This window comes from Cladophialophora yegresii (genome assembly GCF_000585515.1).
Source record: "Cladophialophora yegresii CBS 114405 chromosome Unknown aczIN-supercont1.5, whole genome shotgun sequence".
In the NCBI taxonomy this organism is placed as follows: Eukaryota; Fungi; Ascomycota; class Eurotiomycetes; order Chaetothyriales; family Herpotrichiellaceae; genus Cladophialophora; species Cladophialophora yegresii.
The window spans coordinates 478,147-497,612 of NW_006913049.1; the positions used below are offsets into that span (position 1 = coordinate 478,147).

The following is a 19,466-nucleotide window of genomic DNA, read 5'->3' on the forward strand; positions in this document are numbered from 1 at the left end:
GTTGAGCTGCGGCGTGACTTATAAATCCCCTGTCTTGTCCCGTGCCAGTGCTGATGCTTGGTGCTGGCTTATCACCACCCAGATTTCACTGTTCGAAGCAGCCCTTGTTGATAAGTCGGCCTTGCTCAGACTGATGTATTATTAGCCACCCTTCGGGCCCTTTGCCCCCGTAATTTTCTCCCTATTCCCTTCAGAGGAAGTGTACGGAGTAGAGAGGTACAGTATTCCTTCTCTTCCGCCCCGCAAGCCTTGACCAGAATGGATGTGTGCGTAGAGCTCAGCTCAGCCTGGCGGCTGTCCGGGGCGCTGCCTTCGATGCTCATTTCGCACCCCTTCCACGGAAGAATTTCTTTCTTTGGGTGCGACAACGCTCGGTACAATTTCTGATGGTGACTTCCTATGAAACTAGCTTGCGCGAAAACAAAATGAGCGATTAAGCAGAGAAATGTGGGAGTCGTCGATGGGTACGGTATTGCATGGGAGCTTGCTCTTCTGACCTCGAAATGTGACCTGTGCGACGGGACTCGATGGTCCTCTCTTAAACCGGAACGTTGCCAGCCCTATGAGCATGCTTGTCATGGCACGTCAACGCCACTCTTGACACACCTGATGACTTAACACGTTGCTGGATCCTCAGGAACGTTCAGGCAGCTGAAGCGTTGGGGCAAAGAAGTCTGATCCATCTCCAATCCACAGTGACTCTTGTCCTCTTACTCCTCGTCCGCCGCATCCTCTTCTTCTTCCTCTTCGTCGTCGCCTTCGTCACAGCTTTCGCTCTCATCGTGCTCGAGCTCATCGCTGTCACCGAGTTGTTTTCTCAGGACTATTTCGGCGGTCCTGATCTTCGCTTCGAGCGAGGACCTGAGGGGGTGGTCATCGCTATCGGCATCTGGGAGATTTCTACAGTTTCTCAGGACGATTTTGGCTTCGCCAATCCACTCCATCTTCTGCCAACAATCGGGTGCGGGATCTACTATCGCGAGGGTCGTGTTGACAAGGATGCGCAGGGTGGGGGTCAGCTCCTGGATCTCCAGGTGGTACTGTCCAATGTCAGGACGTTCACAGAGGGTCAAGGAGTCCTCACTCACGAGGATGTCCAACGCGTCATGTTCAGCTCCAGTTTGGAGACTCTTGTTGACCTGAAAACGTCCATGTCAGCGTTGAGCTACTGTTGAACCAATGGATCGAAGCGCCCGCAAGCGCGAGACAGACGGTGTTGCTGACCTGGTTGAAGAGATTCCAGCACATTGTCTCGTGGCTGAGACGGGATTAGCCATCTTGTTGGTGTCTCATGACAATCAGCTAAGAAAGTTACCTGGAAAGGGTCGCCATGTTGATCGGAAGTTCACACTTGCAGTTTGAGACTTTGCAGATGACAGAAGTAGTAGCAGCTGGGGGGAATGGTTGGAAGAGAAAGAAGCCAAAAGTTGGTCGCCGTGACCAGCAGATGATGGCAACTGAGGCAGTGAGCAGCTTCGCAACAGGTGCGAAGAGGTGAATACCACTCTACTGTTTGCGATCTTACCTATCAAGATTTTGGAGGAAGAGTCGTGCTCGCTCATGTAACTTCCTGCACGCCGCCAGCGCTGGGCCTCTCGACGCAAAGATCGACCAGTGAATCAACATGGTAGGGAAGTCCAACTTCTCCATCTCGCGCGTACGTCGTTGTTTACCAAGCGAAAGCAGTTGGTTCACCCGTAACAACCAAACACAAATAAAACCCTCTTCCACTAAGTGGTATTAGCACGACGGACCATCAGTCATGACTTCAGTCCCCTTTAAAAGCGTCAAGTGCTCCTGTCGGGAGGGTAAGTAGGTAGTTAGCGTTATGAGAGACATGTAAGCGACGGACGACAGCGAGGCGTGGTAGGAGAACAAGCGAGGCGCGCCTCGTTGGTTACTGCAGTGACACGTGATGGGGTCGTACTAAGGTACCGAGCTGCTCTCCGCAGTGCCTCCTACGCAGCCTACGCAGCGTGAGCCTTCTGAATTATTTTGCGCCCATCTTCAAGTCACTCTCGTTCTTCTCTTAGTCTTTGCGCACACGTTCGTTTTCTATCTGTTATATCTGCGCATTTATGGGGCTGCTTGCTCAGCACGAAAATCTCTCTGAATCGCCATTGATGGCGACTACTTCGCTATACGAGAGCTAGCTGCGCCTGATTGAAAGCAACCATGGTGGACACGGAGGAGAACGTGCAGATTGGAGACTCGGCGGAAGCTGATGTTGACATGGGCACCGCCGAGGATGTGCAAGAGGCGGACGATGACAACCCGGAAGGCGAAGGCGGCGGCGACATCACTGCGAACCGGGACACTGCTCCAAACCCTCAAACCATTTTCCTCGAGTACCTCAAGTCGCCAATTGTCCAGATAATTGTTGGCTCCGATGACGATGCGACGGCCTTGACCGCGCACAAAGCCATCCTCCAGCAGTCGCCTTGGTTCGACGAAAGACTGTCTGAACTGCCTGACGACGATCTCAGGATTGAGATGCGTGACGAGACATTGGAAGCCGTAGGATGCTTCCTACAGTATCAGTACACTGGGGAATACTTCCCACGCCGTCTACCGAATGTACCAGACGGACTGGAGCCCGATCCATCAGTACCCGCTATTGACAACACTGGCGCGCAGCTTCTCAAGCATGCGCAGGTGTACACCCTTGCACAGAAACTCGGACTGCCCGAACTCAAGACGCTTGCGCACTCCAAGATCCACCGCATCAACTCAACAGCTGTTGGAGAGATCGCGTACGCCAGATTCGTCTACGGCAACACCCCTGCCGAGGATGTTACAATCCGCAAACCTGTTGCTGCATTCTGGGCCACTCGGTCACACGTCCTGCGTCATGAGGCCGAAGACGAGTTCCAGGCCATGTGTCTGGAGTACCCGCAGTTCGGTTTCGACGTTCTGAGCCTGGTGCTGGATCAGCGGGAGAAGCGAGCCAGGGAGCGAGAGGAGGAAAGCACCCCAGGCGGTGGGAAGGGGAGGAAAAGAATGCGCCCAAGCATCAACATTTAGCCGCCTCACTGCCACAGCTTACACGCTATTGTACCACTCCACCACACGGTTCCTGGGATTTCTATTTCGGGTTTAGATAGTGGTCGTCGGCGGCGGCCGGCCGCATCATTTTGTTCCAAGTTCAGCTGCAAGCTTAGGGCCATGGAGCAGGTTACCCAGTCGCAAGGGAGACAAAAAATGGCTGTAAAAGTAGTCTTCAGTCTCGCAGCACACCTCCTTATCGTAAGTAACTTTGTAGCAACAGCGCAATTCTGAAGAAATGTGAAGGCTCGCCGAAGAGCGGTCGACGACGTTATTTGATTGTGCCTCGCCCGCCACTTCTGGGGCTCTGCTCCTCCAGAAGGTCATGATGCAAGGAGCCGAGCTCCAGGGGCAGACCCCACCCCTACGCCTTCACTACTGCATCGCCGAAAATTGCGGGGTTCAACTGATCGACTTTCCAGCCTTTCGGGTCCGGGCAGGTGGGCGCGAGTGAGGCTTCCGAGGCTGTGCTCTCTGCTTGCTTCTGACTCCAAAAAACCTACACCATCCGGGTTGCGCGAGTGAGCTCTACAATTGATGTGTCTGCTGCGATCGGTGTATAGTAGTCTTAGGGCACGCGATGAACACAGGCGATTCGGGTTGCATGTAGCACTGCCCCTGGTTCCCTGACCTGATCCTCCAGGAGTTCGTTCGATTCACAACTTGCCCATCAATGTCAGATCTCGCAGATGCGTCTGGTAGTGCCGGCGATGGCATGATCAAGTCTTTGGAGAGCCGGAGTACTCTGTCGAGAGATTCAAACGGCACCACGTCCCCTATCCTGCCCCGACAGTCCAGCCAGGCTTCCCCGCCTACAGACCAGCCAAAGAAGAAGCGCAAGGTGAATCATGGTCAGTATCCGCACCGAAAGCGCTCTGTCTACTCAGGAACTGACAACTCCCAGCATGCGTCTATTGCCGACGTTCGGTAAGCCAGTGTGACCTTTGTGACCCCGGAGTACCGAAAAACGAGGGTTTGTCAAGAAAGATGATGGGCTGACTGCTGCTTCGGTGGGATACACAGCATATGACTTGCGATTCTGTACGACTCCCTGCTCCTCGATGCTGAGCGCACCGCCTCATCTTGCCCTGATGTTTGGCTAACGCAACCCTCTACGGAGGGACAATGTCTCAGGACCGACCTTGTAAACGCTGTATCAAGAGAAACATTGGGCATTTGTGCCATGATGAACCAAGAGAGGGACATGGCTATCACAAGAAGTCCAGAACCGAATCAGACACGGCTGGGCTCGACGAGCAATCTTCGCCAACGGATGACTTCGCGTCGGCTCCAAACCTGCCTGGCCCCGCCTTGACAGACGACTCTGCTCCCAACCTGCTGCAAGATGACCATATTGCACTGAGACCGCCCGCCAATGACACGATGGCAGTCTCCAATTCGAGTACATCCGCTCCAAGTGCTGCTAACAATGGAAATACTCAGGCTCGTAAGTCGCTCCCCAATGCTGGAGAGCTCCGGTCCCTGACGATGCACAGAATTCGGTTATAATGAGCAGTGGCCCGGTACCCAACATAGGTTTCATGACATGCAGGCGTTCCATCCAAACTTTATGTTCAATGCCAATGAGGTGACCGACGAGTTCAACCTGCTGAATGATTTCCTCAGCAACAGTCTGTTCGAAGAGACAGGGATGTATTCGACGGAAGAGTTCCAAGGCCCCTTTAATGACCCCTCCTTCATGAATTCCATGGCCGCATCTTCCTTCCCACACGCCGGCGTCGATACTTTGCTACCCCCGGACCAGGTCAACCACAATCTGTCCACACACCAGAGCAATGCAGCCCACGCAGCGATGATATCGAGGCCACCGAGTGCAAAGCCGGTATCTGACAAAGCGCGCGAGAAATACTACATGATGGCAGCAGATCCGACTGGGCAAGAACCACCAGAAGAGCGCATGCAGAAGCTACTGAAGGCGAAGTACGACGCAGGAATGCTGCGACCTTTCAATTACGTGAACGGCTATGCTCGACTCAATAAGTACATGGAGAAGCATATGAAACCGCATTCTCGTCACAAGATCCTGATGCAGCTTGACCAATTTCGCCCCAAGTTTCGAGAACGAATGCAGAGCCTGACCGATATCGAGCTGGTGCTGGTGGAGATGTGGTTCGAAAGGAGCTTGATGGAATACGACCGAATATTCGCCAGTATGGCAATACCTGCCTGTTGCTGGAGGAGAACGGGGGAGATCTTTAGAGGCAACAAGGAGATGGCAGAGTTGATTCAAGTACCTATCGAATCCCTGCGCGATGTGAGTGACAAGTCTCATGAGGCTCCGGCTTTGCGTTAACAACAGCAGGGCAAGCTTGCTATTCACGAGATCATCGTCGAGGATCAGCTCGTCAGTTACTGGGAGAAGTTCTGTGCTATCTGCTTCGATCAGCAGCAGAAAGCCATGCTCACGAGCTGTACGTTGCGAAGCCCCACAGCGGGCGCCGATGCCGAACCCATTCATTGCTGCTTCTCTTTCACTATCCGGCGAGATAACCACAACATGTAAGTGTTCCTATCCGATAGTCATTGTTGCTGACGCCCGCTTCAGACCCTCGTTGATCGTCGGTAACTTTCTGCCTATGAACCCTGCTCGGCGCTAAGCCGCGGGGCAGCCTTGTGTAGTGTACACTCAAACAAGACGATGAAAATATGAAAGTCATTCAACTTTGAAGCTAGCACCGTTGAACCCCAATCTATGGTTCTCGTTCGTGATCGCGTCTGACACCGTTCACTGGCATGTTGCTTGCTCAGCCCCGCGCATATGGTCTTCAGTTCAGCACAGTACCGACTTGGTGTTCCTTTGGTCATTCATCCTCACTTTGGTCAACATATTACCTGACAAATCAATGTTGCCAAAAGAACTGGCAGAGCGGGCGCAGTCCATTCTCGGTAGGTTCAATCTGAACTCACTTACGCGCACCATAAGCCTCACCCTCACCTGAGACCACTGACATGTAAGCAGAATTTGCAATTCACCTGAAGCACCTCCTCGACGAAGCAGATACTGACGCCCAACATCTTCGTGATTTCTCTTTCTACTTGACCGCCCTCCCTTTACGGCGTAAAGACCTGTCTCCCGACCACCGCATCGAGTTTGACCGCGGGGGTGTTGCGCTCTGGAACAAATGTTGCAGTTTGAACAGCAGCGACAAGAGTCAGTGGACGCGCGACGGTCTCGCGAAAGGTGGCGGTTGTGATTCAGCAACTCAGCATGCTTCTGACTCTTGCTGCAGTGAGAGCGTTTTCCTATTTCTTGCTGGAAAGTGCAGGAAGCATCAAGCGAAAGAGTACAGTGCGCCTTCCGTGATCCGGGAACCGTCCTCACTTATACCTCATAGACCATCTTCGACTGTTCAAGATCGCTATCAAGGCCAGTAAAAGTTGTCTTGGTACGACCTGCGTCTTCCGGATTGTTCTCGACTGACCTTTGCGCTTGAGATGCCGGGCTTCTGGATATCGCCTCGGCAATTATCGCACAGCTGGCCTCAAAGGAAGACCAGCTTGCAAAGAGTGTCGCCAATGATGAGGCCAGCGTTGGCAGTTTCTTCGAGAGCCTTCAAGCACAGTACCTCCTGTTGCGGATCACATTAGTGAGAGCCCTGATCTGTTCCACAATCTATACTAACATGCAACAGGTGTGGAGGCAGAACCGCCTTGACCTAGGAGAGCACTTCTATATCAATCAGCTGGAAGCCCTTCAGCCTAATCTGTCATCTGACCGAATTGAAGAACTCGCCGACTTATGCTACGAGATTGGCCTCGAGCAACTCAACCAGAAACAAGCCGGCTTAGCGACGAAGTGGCTCGGAAGAGGCTGTAAGGTGCTAACAGAACATGCAAACCAGATGGACCAAGTGGACATTGCTGAGCTCAGGCTCTCTCTTATGCACTCTTATGGTAAGGAATACATCGTCGGCACGTACAAAGTTGATACTCATGCCGTCCGCAGTCAGAGCACTGCTAGCAAGTGGCGATGATAAAGATCGAAATGAAGCGGTGGAGGCTCTCAAAGCACTCTGTCGAGTGGGCCACTCTTCTTGCATGCCGATTGAGCGGCTAGAGCTGATTGTCCCAGGAGTTTCCCCACAAACTTGCCGTAATCCTGCTTCAATTGGAGGAATACGCAAAGGAGCCAGCTGCAAACACAGTCGGATTCCAGTCCGGTACGCACGATCTTTTCGGGTGCCACGCCTGCGGATTACTCCTAACTAGCAAAGAGCTAATGAAGGTCGTCCGGTCGGTTCATTTGGTGCCCTCCAATCACAAGCTGTGAGTGCCATATTCTTCGAGGGAAAAGATCATGCCCTGATGTAGCAGGATCTTACATTACGTACACCAGTTGAAGAGACTGAGGTATGGCTGTCCAGAACAGGTTTGCCTTTGACGCTTCTACTGACAATAGTTAGTGTGGTCAGTGCCGTCAGCGTTTTGGACGTCTACATCGTGACAAGGCTGGCACCAGATTGTGAAAATGAATGGACAGAGGGCACCATTATTACGTTGGTTTGGCTCATGACTTCTGATGGGACAGATGACATTCAGCCGAAGCTGTCTGATTTCGAAGAATCGTTTGATATGATACTCCAAGCCTGGGGGACCGTGCTGAGTGCAGAAGCTACACGTGGTGTACTAGTGGTAGGTACTAGCCGCTTGCAACGGAGAGTTGCTTATCGCTTCCCAGCTGTTTTGGAAGCAGATTGAGCATACTTTTCACCACGACCAGAGAGAGCGTACGATTCAATGGTGTCGGCTCGCACTGCATCAGCTCTTCAGCAATGCGGGAGACCACAATATCGCCAAACTCGAAAGGTAGCAGTCTTGCACCCCCGAATCGATGGAACGCCAGCTCATCAGGGTCAGGAAGATAGTCAAGTGCTACATCGACCTTGGCAACCTCGATGCCGCCCAAGAAGCATTGGAGGCGACGTCTCCGGCTCGGAAACAGCATGCTCTGTCCCGTTATCTGCGATACACTCTAGCTCTTCGCCAGGGAAATGAAGACGAAGGTACAGCTTCGATCCACATTGGCATCCACCATCTGGTTAACACATACCAGTACGGTCAGCCCTGGCCTCTTTAGCTACACTGCATGACGGCTGGAATCGGTTGCTGTTCGCTGCCGCCTCCGAAGCCTTGAAGTACGGCGGCAAGATCCAGGGTGCCCAGTTACTGCAGCGAATTCTGGACAAATACAACGACAATCTACCGCCCGAGATCGATACATTCGCACTTCTTAGGTAAGCCTAGTCGGTGTTCCTCTCAGCTTGTCTGACTGCGCAGGTGTACGGCACGGCTCCTTATCTCGGCAGCCTCGGAACTGAGCACCGTCGATGAGGAGCTCCTGTCCCGTCTATGCGGCATCTTCAAGTCCGGTAATGTTCGAAACCGCTTCTGGAACCATCCGCTGATCTTCACCCAGCTGCATTGTCGACACAAAAGTACCACAACAATCAAGGACAAGGTTCGCAATGCCTGCTTCAGGAGTGTAAGTGGTTTGAGAAGACAGGTTACAACACAGCCGTGCAATATCTAAAAAGCTGGCCGGCGAGGTATCTGATCGACTCGTTGCACTACTCATGCAAGGTGCGTTCTAATATCGCTTTTACCCACATCCAGACTGACCATTCGGAAGATCCAGTACCCAGCAAACGCGCCCCAAGAAGCACACCGTGGAAAAGTAATCCACGAGATCAACTCAAAATATTGCCAGGCCATCCTATACACTGTCCAGGTAAGGTCTGCATCACCGTCAAGCACGGCAGAGGACCTGCCGAAAACGTCGTACTCCGGCAGGCCACCACCAAGTTCGCTCGCGGAGATCAGGCTCACGCTCTATCGGAATGTATTTGACATCTATACGCAAGTTCACAGCCTTGTCAGCACATTGCATGACTCCAGCGATTTTAGCCACGCAACCACGGAAGTTGTTGAGGGTATGGCGCAAAAGCAACTAGTCCTTGCTCCTCTGGCCTTCGAAGCCCTGTTTTTCATGCAGTGCTCAAGCATAACAGACGGGCCCGAACAAGGTCCGAGCATGGTCGACGAAACATCACTCAAGCAGATACTGGATCAAACCATGGCCCTCAATCCAACGCAGAAGACCTTTTCAATCTTCGCCGACATGATCCTCTCCGCCGGCACCGGGAAGCACAGTAACTCGGATCCAGGCATGTCTGGATCTGCTCCGCTGTCCGCCTCCACCACTGTCAATCTCCTCGCAAGGCTGATCACCGGACTACGGAGCAGTCCAAATTACGACGCCGCCCAAGCTGCTAAATGGATAAGGTGTATGATACAAGTGGTTCTGGACCAGCTGGAAATAAGAGCGGTCCCCCAAGAGAGGAAGAACCCGGCTTCCGATTCAGAAGATCTCCCGGCCACAGCCGATACTCGAACTCAATGCATGAAGAACCTGAGCACTCTAGCCAAGCTCATGGATCATGCACTGATTTTCGCGCGCTCAAATGAGACGTACCCAGCCGAGGAACTGCAATGGCTTGCCACGACGTTGTTTAACCTTGCCATCGACATTTATGTGACCTCTTCTTCTCCCTCCCCTTCTACTTCTACCTCCGCTTCCGCTCCAAAAATCCCATATGGCACGTCGAAGTCAGAGACAGGAGAGGACAAAGGGACAGAGGGCGACAATTTCATGGGACAAGAGACGGCGGAGAGCAAAGGGCCAGAAACCGACAGCGTCATACGCCCGGAGACGTGGGCCAAGAGGGCGGTCGAGTTCGCGGATATGCTCGGCCTGAAGCAGAATCCGAGTCAAAATCTGGAAGGCTCGGCGTCTGCCATAGCTAGGGGTAGGGGCGAAGGAGTGAACCTGCTCGCGAGGACCTTGAGGGAGAGATGTCAGAGGTTGAAGTGGGACGTTTGATCGGCCCTATCTATGAATTGAAGTATGTATATGGTTTGCTCCGACACGAGAAAATGACCACTAGTGGTCCGGAGAGAACAGAAGATCGACTGCGAGTACTCCATCAAGGTTGCACGATAGACATGGGCAAATGGAGGAAGGGGGCGTACCGCCCGAGACTGTGACGCCGACAGTGACCCCCGCATGTAGCTACAAGTAGTCTACGTATCTACTACCATGCTCTCTGCCCGTGCCGTCTTGTTACTACCGCTGCATGCCTTTCCAGTCTCATCGTCGACCATGGGACAGATGTGAGGGAACAGTACTGTAGTCTCCATTATTGACTTGTCAAAGTAGGAACGAGTTCGTTCTTTCGACGTTTTTGGCAGCACAAACAAATGCCGAGCTCGAGCTCAGGGCATGCATGCCTGTCGTTAGGTCTCCAAAGTTGGATTGTACTATCTACCTAGGTATGTACGTAATTATTCCAACCTGGGTGCATCGGAGTACGGGGGACCGTATGTGTATGTACAGCTGGGCATTAGCCGACTGAATATCTCCCGACTCCGTCCTGTAGGCGATCCAGTGGTGCAAGAAGTATGCGTGGCAGGTGTGGCTTTGCAGCCTCGGACTCTGTGTAGCCTCTGCCGAAAGCTTGCCGAATGCATCCGTCGAGCTTGAGACATCTCAACTCCCAATCTGCTCACGACCATCATATCGAGCTAGATCGCGGACCTGTGATATCGTCGTCTGGGGAAAAAAATGGTTCTCCCTCTCGATAAGTCCCTGCAACTAGTGACGCAAGTTGCCGCCGCTCTGCTGTACTGGTGTTTGTCAAGCGCCGTCGTTTCTCTTCCTTGCCAGGGGCAAATACTATCCAGGATTCTGCCCGCCTCTGAACTCGCGGCTAACCAAGCCGACTTGTTGTATCGCCACCATCATGAAACTCTCCAAGAGTATGGAGTGGGTATCTCTGAAAGAAAAATGCCATGAACGAATAATAATATGTCGTATGTTGCTGTATGTACTTGTACAATTGAGCAAAAGTCGTTAAGCTTGGGAGGATCTCCGGTCTGGTGGATGATCGTTGTGGGCGGACTTGATCCGATGGTAAGATCTCACATGCTGAAAGGTTTAATCGTACTGTTGTCCACGACCCGCTGGTAAAGGTAACGGTGAATTGATCTGGTCCACTTGTCACTGGCGCCACCCTGGTGCATCAGGGTACAAGCGCAAGCCTGCTCCTGCACCACCCGCGCCGCCGCCGCCAAGCGGGTTTCCAGTTATGGGATCCATTCCGAGCTTCGTTCGTAGCTCCTCGACTCTTTCTTTCGTACGCCGGACCTTGGCCACAACAACCTCAAGCTTTTTCATAGTACTCTGCTTGCCCAAATCTTCGAGTTCGGGGACAAGGTCGTAGAGTTCAGCATACGAGCGAGCTGTGGCGTCTCGACGCCTCTGCTCAGAGTTCGTATGGTTTGCTTTTTTCTGTTCCAGGCTGAGTGGAACTCTAGTAGACGTACTTTTCTGGCTGGCACTGGATTTCCGGGGCTTCGGTGTCGATCCGGCGCTCTTCTTCCGAGGTGGCTTTGGAGCGGGCGCCTTCGTGTTTCGGGGTGGGCGTGGTTTCGAGCTTGGCCACGGCGCTGGAGAAGGTGATCTTGTTTGTTCCATAGTGTCTTCATCTTCTTCTTCAGCTTCGGCATCTTCGTCTTGTTCCGGGGTGCCTTGAATATCAGGCGTTCCAGTTCCGTGCGGTGTTTGTGGTTTGCTGTTGGAAAGTGGGGTCGGTGGTTGTGAGAGCGGAGCCTTTGTCTCGGGCTTAACGACGGAACGTTTCCTACGAGGATTCGAATGAGGTGGGGAAGGTTGGGTTGACCCAGCATGTTGTGCAGGTACGACAAACCCATTACGAGGCTGCTGATCTCGGGTAAAGTCATCGAAATTTCTCTTCTTGGACCAGATAGGACTAGACGGTTGAGTGTTTGGCTGGGTATTGGGTTGGGTTGTGCTCGCACTGGTTGGTTCGAGCCAGTCTCCAAGGGGGTTGTTCATTTGTAAGCCCTGAGGCAGATCCGGGTCCATCGGGTTATGGGGAGCAGCATATCCACTCGATTGAAAGCGCGTATCGGTGCCAAAGCCCATTCCGAGGCGAGCCTGATTTGGGACATTCATCATGTTCTGTGTGTGAAAAGTTTGCTGCCATCCTTGAGTGAATGCTGGTTGTATTGAAGCCGCAGATTGAAGTTGGGCGATGAGTGGGTTTTGGAATGAGGGATCGGTGTATGCAGCGCCATGCATGCCACCGAGGACGTTCGGATGCGTGATAGTGTTCATACCCTGTCCCAGCATGGTATGACCGTATGGAAAATCACCCCCGGTCAAGTGATGGGGATCTAAGCGGGCGCCTTGGCCCAGCGCTGTGTCTGAACCCACAAACATGGGCGGCATATCGAAGAACTGATCATGCTCGGCTGGTAGGTTGAAATGAGGATGGCCGAGAGATTTATTGGCGACGGCAGTCTGGTCGAAGCCTTGAAGAAAGTTGTCAAGGTCCTGGTTCTCGTGAGCATTGAGGAGAGGTTGTCCTGGAGGAGGGCCCGGCGTCATGAACTCGGGTAGCCCAATGCCATGGAGGTTTTCAGGTTGATCTACATGGAGGCGTAAGCAAATGCATCATCACACAGGGCGAAGGGACAATAGAGGAATGTAATAGAGGCGGAGGACATACAGCCGAAAGGGAAGTTGTGTTGTCCGCCGTGGGACGACATCCTTTGGGTCGCCAACATTAATCGAGTCCCTCCTCCACCTCTTCTACCAGGCTGCGCCAGGGCAGCCTAGACTTCTAGAGTGCGACCAGTTGTCAGAACACGAAGTACAATGTGATGGTGAGTAAATATTGCCGCCTCGTTCGGTCGATAGGCGGGGTGAAGAAGAGTCGAGGCCGAGGCGAAATGACCTGCGCAGAGTAGACCGAGGGACGCAAGATAGGTGACGAAGGAAGGCAAAGCGAGCGTCAGACGATTGGGAGCATTGAGTTGATGCAAAGGACTCGAGCGAAGGTGAAGCCGGGTGTCAGTGGTGGTGCAGGTTCAGGACCCAGGTTCTGTTGGGAAGCGTTGACAAGAAGAGGAACGGGCCGAGGAGCTGTTGGAAGAGGGCAAAGGGGCGAGGAGACAGCGAGGGTGGTGCAGAGAGCCACGGGTGAGTCGAAAGATATGTGCTGCTCGTGGCCAGCAACGATACGAGGGTAATGCGAAGTTCAGGTCGAGGTGAGGAAGCAAAGCATTGGAATCTTCACATGCGATTTTCGAGCTTGAGGGCCCGTTCAGATCAGATTCAGGTGCAGGTGAAAAGCCGCAACAATGCTCACCATCCTGCATGAGCCCTGTCCAGCCAATCATGTCCTACCGAGGCGTGGCTTGTCCTGCCCACTCAACGCGGGACGTCCACGTGACCGCGCGTCCCCGTTCCGTTCCCCCACCGTGGACCCTCTAAGCGTCCTGCCCCGAGCGAGACCAAGACACATCTGCACCAGCTATCAAAAACTCCCATCGCAATGCCAAACCCAGGCCAATATATTCCCAAAGCACGAATAAACAGACAAGCGTCACGTCAGCTTCGTGTGAAACCCCATACTCCGTGTGCTCCATCGGCGCCCTTCCTCTCCCAACATCCCCTCAGGTTCGTCCCCGGAGTCATTTGCACGACGGCCTGGCCGTCGGTTGCTATCCAATGCATCGTCACCATCCCTGTAAGCTTATTCGATTGCCAAAACAGCATGAACCAGATATGCGCAAGAGTCTCACCCCATGTGAACACCCTGATTCTCCAGAGACTGTCATCTGCAGAGTCTTTCGCAATCCACGTACCCCAGCCGACTTTACCTAGCTCGATCGTTCTCGCAACGTTTTCCCATGCTTTGACGAACTCATCAGTCGTCCAAAGTGCGTGCTTTGGCGGTTTGTTGTCTGCCACGTTATGTTTCCGGCGCGCTGTGGATCCCAGCAGTTTCAGTGTAGGCTTTGGAAGTTTCTCCACTAGCCTGACCCAAAATTGCCAGTATCCTCGCTCCAGCACCTTGACGTCTCGCGCAACACATGCCGGCCGGAAATGGTGCATTTGAGGTGTAAACTTGTCCAGATCGTCCGTGATATGTGTCGTGAAGCTCGACTTGCTGCGCTGCGGCAAGAACTCTGGTAGAGGACGAACTTCGTCAGGCCGTTGCCTAACGCGATTTCCAAACGGTGGTATCGGCGTTATTGTCGACACAAGTGGATGGTGCGTGGGGTCTTCCACCTCGGTCGCCCTCGAGTAACATGCCGTCGGGATTTCCGTGCTCGTGGTCACGGGTGTAGGGGGTGACTGGAAAGGATCTTCCTGTACTGGGCTGGAAGTTGGCGTGGGATGAGAACAGGACGCCCGCCGTTCTGGGGTGGTCAAATCCACGACAGATGGATCCGGTGACTTATGAGGCTCGTCTCCTTGTTTTCGCGGGCCTCCCTGGCTCGGCTTATGCGATGGCGATACCGATTGAGTGGACTCGGCATCGCCTGTGGCAGAAACCACCCAACCAGACCGAGCAACCTCATGATGCTTTGAGGAGCAGGATGCATCTCGGTTGTGCTGCTTCTGGTTGCCCGAAACTACGCGATCCATACACTCGCTGTCAGTCCCCTTCGTCGGTAACTGCTTCCTTTTCCTGCCGAAGATGGCGGGAGATACAGCTCTCCCACTTCGACCTGGATCGGGTCGGAAGGTCGCGGCGAGAGGGGATGAATCCCTACACGAATTTCCTTCAACGCTTGTCTTGTCAGGAGCCAGGTAAGAGTTGCGTATGGAGATGGTTTCCGAGTGAGCACGTCCGTGCACTCTTCCAACAGTCGATGCGCTGACGGTATCGGCAGTTGAGCTCAATTCTGGAGCAGTTCGCGGGCGAGGCAGATTCGGTCGAGCCGGCCGCGACTCACTGTCCTTTAGTCAGTCACTCTGTTCGAGTCATCAGCGCAGGCATTTGCATAGTGGCAGGCATGTTCCTATCATTCATTACCCGAAAGGCAAAAGTAACATATAACTATCAATATGCGACAATTCACAGCCGGCTGGGCACCAACCTGATCATTGCAGACCCATCACTCTCTTGGATATTCACGTGCGAATATAAAATAGGCGCAGGAAGAGGCTCGCATTCAGATACTCGGGTGATAATCGCTGGTCGGAACTCCAGCACGGATCTCGCCATCGCGACGTACCGTTTGTCATCGAGTGCTGTACTCGAGGCCGTGATATGGACCAGGAGCTCGTGTTCGCCCGGCGCCATTGCAATGGTAGGCTTTCGGCGTGCTCATGTTTGGTGTATGGCAATGTGCTCCGTCTGAAAGGCACAAAGGCTGTGGCCTCCGCCGATACAAAGACTTGCCCTACGCAGGCTTAATTGGCTGCATCCGGTGATGAGCGATTTGCGTCACGCGATTGACAGCGCCTGCTCACGGTTTGCGGAGGGACATGTTGATGTAGCAACGACTTCGCATATTGTCCGGGAGCTCTGGATGGGAAGGTGACTCGGTGCTCCGGAGGGGTAAATGTTCGCAATTTCAAATCTCGCACGAACCAAAAAGAGCGCGTCACTTTTGGTCCGACGCGACTGACCAGCCGTCTCCACTTTTTCATTTTGACATGCAAGCGACCGAGCTGATTTGACACCTTCGCTGTGTCGACTAAGGGAGCTTCTCCCTGCAATTCGAGTTTATCAAAGGAGCACCTGCAAGAATCGCTACGACTGGGAAATCCTGTGAGCCGCCGAAACAGTATTTCGTCCGGGTAGACGTCATCAGGGTCGGCCATATGCAGCAAAACGATGTTCTACAGGGGAGTGCCAATCGAGGAACGTCCAAAGGTGAAGTGCGTGGCGAGATATATCCGCCTGTCATTCATTTGCTCCCACCACCTGACTTGTTTCCCAGCGTCTTGTCCAGGGCGTTGGCGTGCTCCCTGATCTTGTTGAATTGCCACGGCCAGTCAATGACATAGAGAAACGGTCTGAGATCATGGCGGTTATCGTCAGGGTTGTAGGCACTCATGTGCACAGCGGGTGTCAGAACCGTGCTCTTGTGTCGATTCATGGCGTAGAACCTGAAGAATCGCTGCACCTTCGTGGCGACCTGGAGGGGTCCGTAACCGAGATCCTGCCATTCGACCAGCAGTCTCAAATAACAGGACCATGGGCCGAGTTTTTCGACCTTCCGCAGTACTCCGAACGTACTCAGTTCGTTGTACGTAAGGCCCATTTCGTTTTCGGATTCGTCGTCTTGCACTCCTGCCGAGAGAGGGGTGAGTTCGGCGCTGGGGCGTGCGTCAATGAATTCCGAGATAAGTGGCATGTTCCACTTCTCACGAGCCCATGCCAAAAATGCTCTCGCATCGGATTTTGAGATGCTTCCCAACGGCGCGATATCACCAGACGAACAGTCGTACTTGGTCTGCAGTCCTCCCATGTCGTATCAGCAATGCGGTCTTCGAAAACAAAATGGAACCGAGACCCATGTCACAGATCTCAGGTGCCAATCGGGAAAGCGCTTACCAGGTAGCCTCTGAGGGCTTCGTCGACATTGGCGCTTGAGAGGACAAGCAGACTTGCTCCAGCTCTTGGCCTCTTCCGAGCTAATGTGCTCAATTGGGCCATCTCATACGCGATCACCATTCTGTTCCGCGCCTGAATATTTTGTTTTGCGAGATTTTCTGCAGCAGTGCCTCCTTCAACTTGGAACCTCGGCTTGAAGTCCAAGGCTTTCTGCACGATGCTCTCGTGCGCCGTCACGGTCTCGTCGATGTTGATATCCGAATGAAATGCACCTATGCTGCTGGCCAATCTCTTGGAGCGCGACCTCGTTTCGTCCCCGCTATGTTGGGTTCCCATAAAGGATGTATGAAGCAATCTCTGCACAATCTCCTGCGGTGTGCTAACTGTAAGGTCTTTCTCGCCTGTTATCCGACGGAGATCCGCTAGCGTATTGTCCTCTCCAGCGTTGATAGACTGCAATACGACATTAGCCATGGCAAACACAAAGAGAGCCACGGTAGCGCTATCGAGACCTCCAGAAAGCGCAAGAAAGTAGCCACCAGCGTTTGCCCGGGTGAGGTACTGCCACAAGAATACGGCTTCGGCCATGTAAATCTCTTCCATGGGTCCGAGAATCTTAAGAGGAACACCCCGTGACAGTTTCAAGGTTTGGGAAAAGAAGATCTCGTCGGCAGGACGTGAGAGACTTAGGTCACACTCGATACGTGGGTACTCCGGTTGAGCGGCAGCTTGAACATTTCGCGAAATGCTGCTCCTGTAGCTGCGAACCTCTTCGAGATCAATCGTCGCGGTGATGACCTCGACGGGCTTGAGAGAAAATTGCGTAGATTGTTGTAGAACACGACCATTGCACAAAATCATGGAAGAGCCGTCAAACATCATCCGCGCCTCGCCATCTATTATTGGTTAGAGTCATCGCAACTGCAGCGGATTTGGAATGCAAGATTAGCCCTTACCAACTCCAGTGGCATTAGCGTAGACATAGATGCCTCCCAATTTACGGGTGCAGTTCTGGATAAGACTGAGTCGGGTGTTGAGTTTTCTCAATTCGGCATGCGAAGCGCTCCTGTGGAACTCCCAAACGGCATATCAGCAGTGCTCTTGAGAATAGAGGAAGAATCCAGATCAATAAACCAGACATCAGGATACGACCCTGCAAGGGACATACGAGTTTACAATGACCTCGACCCCATTGAGACCCATGTTTGTGGACGGATTCGATGGCTACACAGATGTTAGCGGCTCCTTACTGTCTCTATCGAGCTGAAGCGACCTCGTCCTGGCATGAGGACCGAGGGCTGATCGGCTTTAAGCACGCCGGAGAGGGTGTGTGCGGAATTGTAATCTAAGGCTTCGAGGGGTCCTTACGGTAAAGAGCTCCTCGCACGTTTCGCACCTAGAATACCGAGTGTAAGCACTCGAAGAACAGGAAATCTAGGAGTCGAGGCTACTCAGAAATACTTTTCAACTTACCCGACCGACGTATCCAATGTGGAGAGCACGGCATCTCCGATGGGTACCGTCGCCTGCCCTGTAATGTCCTTGATGACTTTTTCAAGGTAATACGTCTCAGTCGTCCTCTCCTTGACCCAGGCCGTAAAGTGTCGAGCTTCACGGTACAGGCCATCGTTGGCAAGGCTCATTTTCGGTCGGATGAGGAAGATTTTCTTGTATGTGAGCAGGATGCGACAGTTGTATCGTACGTTCTGGCGCGGGTGTCAGCAGGGACCAGCGCATTCGTAACTGGTTGTCTACCCTATGCCTCACGCCCATGCCCACGTCTACCAGCATGTCCTTGCATATAGGGTCGTTCAGAATCTCTGCGACTACCTCCCAGCTGTGAAAGAAAGTGTCAGACTCAACTGAAAGTTGGGGTCAGCTGATCGTGTATTATGGCTGACGAGTAATCGACACACGCTCGACTTACGGTGGTGGTCGAGACATCCATAGCCAGGAATCTCCAGCTATTATAAGTCAGTTTGCGTTAGCAAGGAGCTATATCGATGCTCGTTGGGGACCACAGGGCTTCCGCGTTGTGCCGTTACATGTCATAGTTCACGACAAGCTGGTGATCGTACCTCGGGCCCGGTACGCAGTTTAGCTCCTTGGGATTTCGCTACCCGTATGCTTTCCAGAATTCTCTGGAGATTTCCTCGGAAGTCTAGGGGCACACTGGGCAGGGTGGCACTCGCGACCGTAATGAAAGGCATGCTGCGCGCTATGATCAGGTGTGACACTCGGCTGTAGATGTGAAAACTCTGCTGGATAGGGGTCGAGCCGAGCGGATGCTGGAGCGAGCACGGTAGAGATTGGAGGATTCGTTGTTGTAAAGAGCTTGGAAGTAAAGCAGGTAGCTAGGTAGAGGGATAACCAGTGATATGACGTGTAGTCCGTAGTTGCTGCGCTGAAGGATTGCGAGGTAAGTCGACAATTTCACCGAGGGGTCCTTGCCCTAGATTGATGGGGAAACACGGGTGAGTCACAATGGCAGCAAGACCAGAGGATTGATATTCGAGACCACGGACAGCAGCGGCTCGTGCCTCTCTCCGATAGAAGACAGTGCAGATGCTGGAAACTATTCCGATTCGGATGCCAAGACAGAATCTTAGTTGTCGTTGAGACTTCGTCGGATCGGCAACTTAGCCGAGAGAGGTTACGAGAGGGGCACGTGAGAAGCGACCCCGCCGACACTTGCGAGACTTCTACCTCGTACCAGACTGTCGGTCGGATGCCGCCAGAAGACTCGCAGCCAGGAATTCAGGCCAGGTACTGCAGGTTAGGAAGCAAAACGTTCACGTCCAGGCTGGTGAGGCTGCTGCGACTTACATATGCATTGTACTCGTGCGTTCCGCACGGACTTGGAGCATCAGCGAAGAGCCCTAAGTTGCATCATGCTGAGCGTAATCGCTGCGCTAGGCGAGCTAGGCGAGTGTTTTAGGCCCCAAGGCCGATTCGGGCTCT

At 53.2% G+C, this 19,466-nt stretch overlaps 8 protein-coding genes across 8 annotated transcripts; 4 read left to right on the forward strand and 4 right to left on the reverse strand.

Annotated features, from left to right (window-relative positions):
* Nucleotides 1–710: 710 nt before the first annotated feature.
* On the reverse strand, nt 711–1,332 carry A1O7_06904 (uncharacterized protein; the record flags this gene model as incomplete). The annotated part of the gene is made up of 3 exons (XM_007760904.1): nt 711–1,139; nt 1,225–1,258; nt 1,316–1,332. 3 exons carry the CDS (start codon nt 1,330–1,332, stop codon nt 711–713), a joined length of 480 nt encoding a protein of 159 aa, XP_007759094.1.
* An 843-nt stretch (nt 1,333–2,175) lies between these two features.
* Nucleotides 2,176–3,024, forward strand: A1O7_06905 (uncharacterized protein; the record flags this gene model as incomplete). The annotated part of the gene is made up of 1 exon (XM_007760905.1): nt 2,176–3,024. One exon carries the CDS (start codon nt 2,176–2,178, stop codon nt 3,022–3,024), a length of 849 nt encoding a protein of 282 aa, XP_007759095.1.
* A 1,146-nt stretch (nt 3,025–4,170) lies between these two features.
* Nucleotides 4,171–5,569, forward strand: A1O7_06906 (uncharacterized protein; the record flags this gene model as incomplete). Its single annotated transcript, XM_007760906.1, has 3 exons — nt 4,171–4,492; nt 4,542–5,320; nt 5,369–5,569. The coding sequence occupies 3 exons, from the start codon at nt 4,171–4,173 to the stop codon at nt 5,567–5,569; spliced, it is 1,302 nt and encodes a 433-aa protein (XP_007759096.1).
* A 1,120-nt stretch (nt 5,570–6,689) lies between these two features.
* On the forward strand, nt 6,690–7,040 carry A1O7_06907 (uncharacterized protein; the record flags this gene model as incomplete). The annotated part of the gene is made up of 1 exon (XM_007760907.1): nt 6,690–7,040. The coding sequence occupies one exon, from the start codon at nt 6,690–6,692 to the stop codon at nt 7,038–7,040; it is 351 nt and encodes a 116-aa protein (XP_007759097.1).
* Nucleotides 7,041–7,897: 857 nt separating this feature from the next.
* On the forward strand, nt 7,898–9,946 carry A1O7_06908 (uncharacterized protein; the record flags this gene model as incomplete). Its single annotated transcript, XM_007760908.1, has 2 exons — nt 7,898–8,118; nt 8,680–9,946. The coding sequence occupies 2 exons, from the start codon at nt 7,898–7,900 to the stop codon at nt 9,944–9,946; spliced, it is 1,488 nt and encodes a 495-aa protein (XP_007759098.1).
* A 1,176-nt stretch (nt 9,947–11,122) lies between these two features.
* A1O7_06909 (uncharacterized protein) lies at nt 11,123–12,535 on the reverse strand (the record flags this gene model as incomplete). The annotated part of the gene is made up of 1 exon (XM_007760909.1): nt 11,123–12,535. One exon carries the CDS (start codon nt 12,533–12,535, stop codon nt 11,123–11,125), a length of 1,413 nt encoding a protein of 470 aa, XP_007759099.1.
* A 1,005-nt stretch (nt 12,536–13,540) lies between these two features.
* A1O7_06910 (uncharacterized protein) lies at nt 13,541–15,245 on the reverse strand (the record flags this gene model as incomplete). Its single annotated transcript, XM_007760910.1, has 2 exons — nt 13,541–14,708; nt 15,040–15,245. The coding sequence occupies 2 exons, from the start codon at nt 15,243–15,245 to the stop codon at nt 13,541–13,543; spliced, it is 1,374 nt and encodes a 457-aa protein (XP_007759100.1).
* A 610-nt stretch (nt 15,246–15,855) lies between these two features.
* Nucleotides 15,856–18,715, reverse strand: A1O7_06911 (NAD+ synthase (glutamine-hydrolyzing); the record flags this gene model as incomplete). The annotated part of the gene is made up of 9 exons (XM_007760911.1): nt 15,856–16,404; nt 16,506–17,401; nt 17,462–17,571; nt 17,674–17,729; nt 17,874–17,901; nt 17,979–18,211; nt 18,261–18,367; nt 18,433–18,469; nt 18,584–18,715. The coding sequence occupies 9 exons, from the start codon at nt 18,713–18,715 to the stop codon at nt 15,856–15,858; spliced, it is 2,148 nt and encodes a 715-aa protein (XP_007759101.1).
* Between the last annotated feature and the right edge of the window lie 751 nt (nt 18,716–19,466).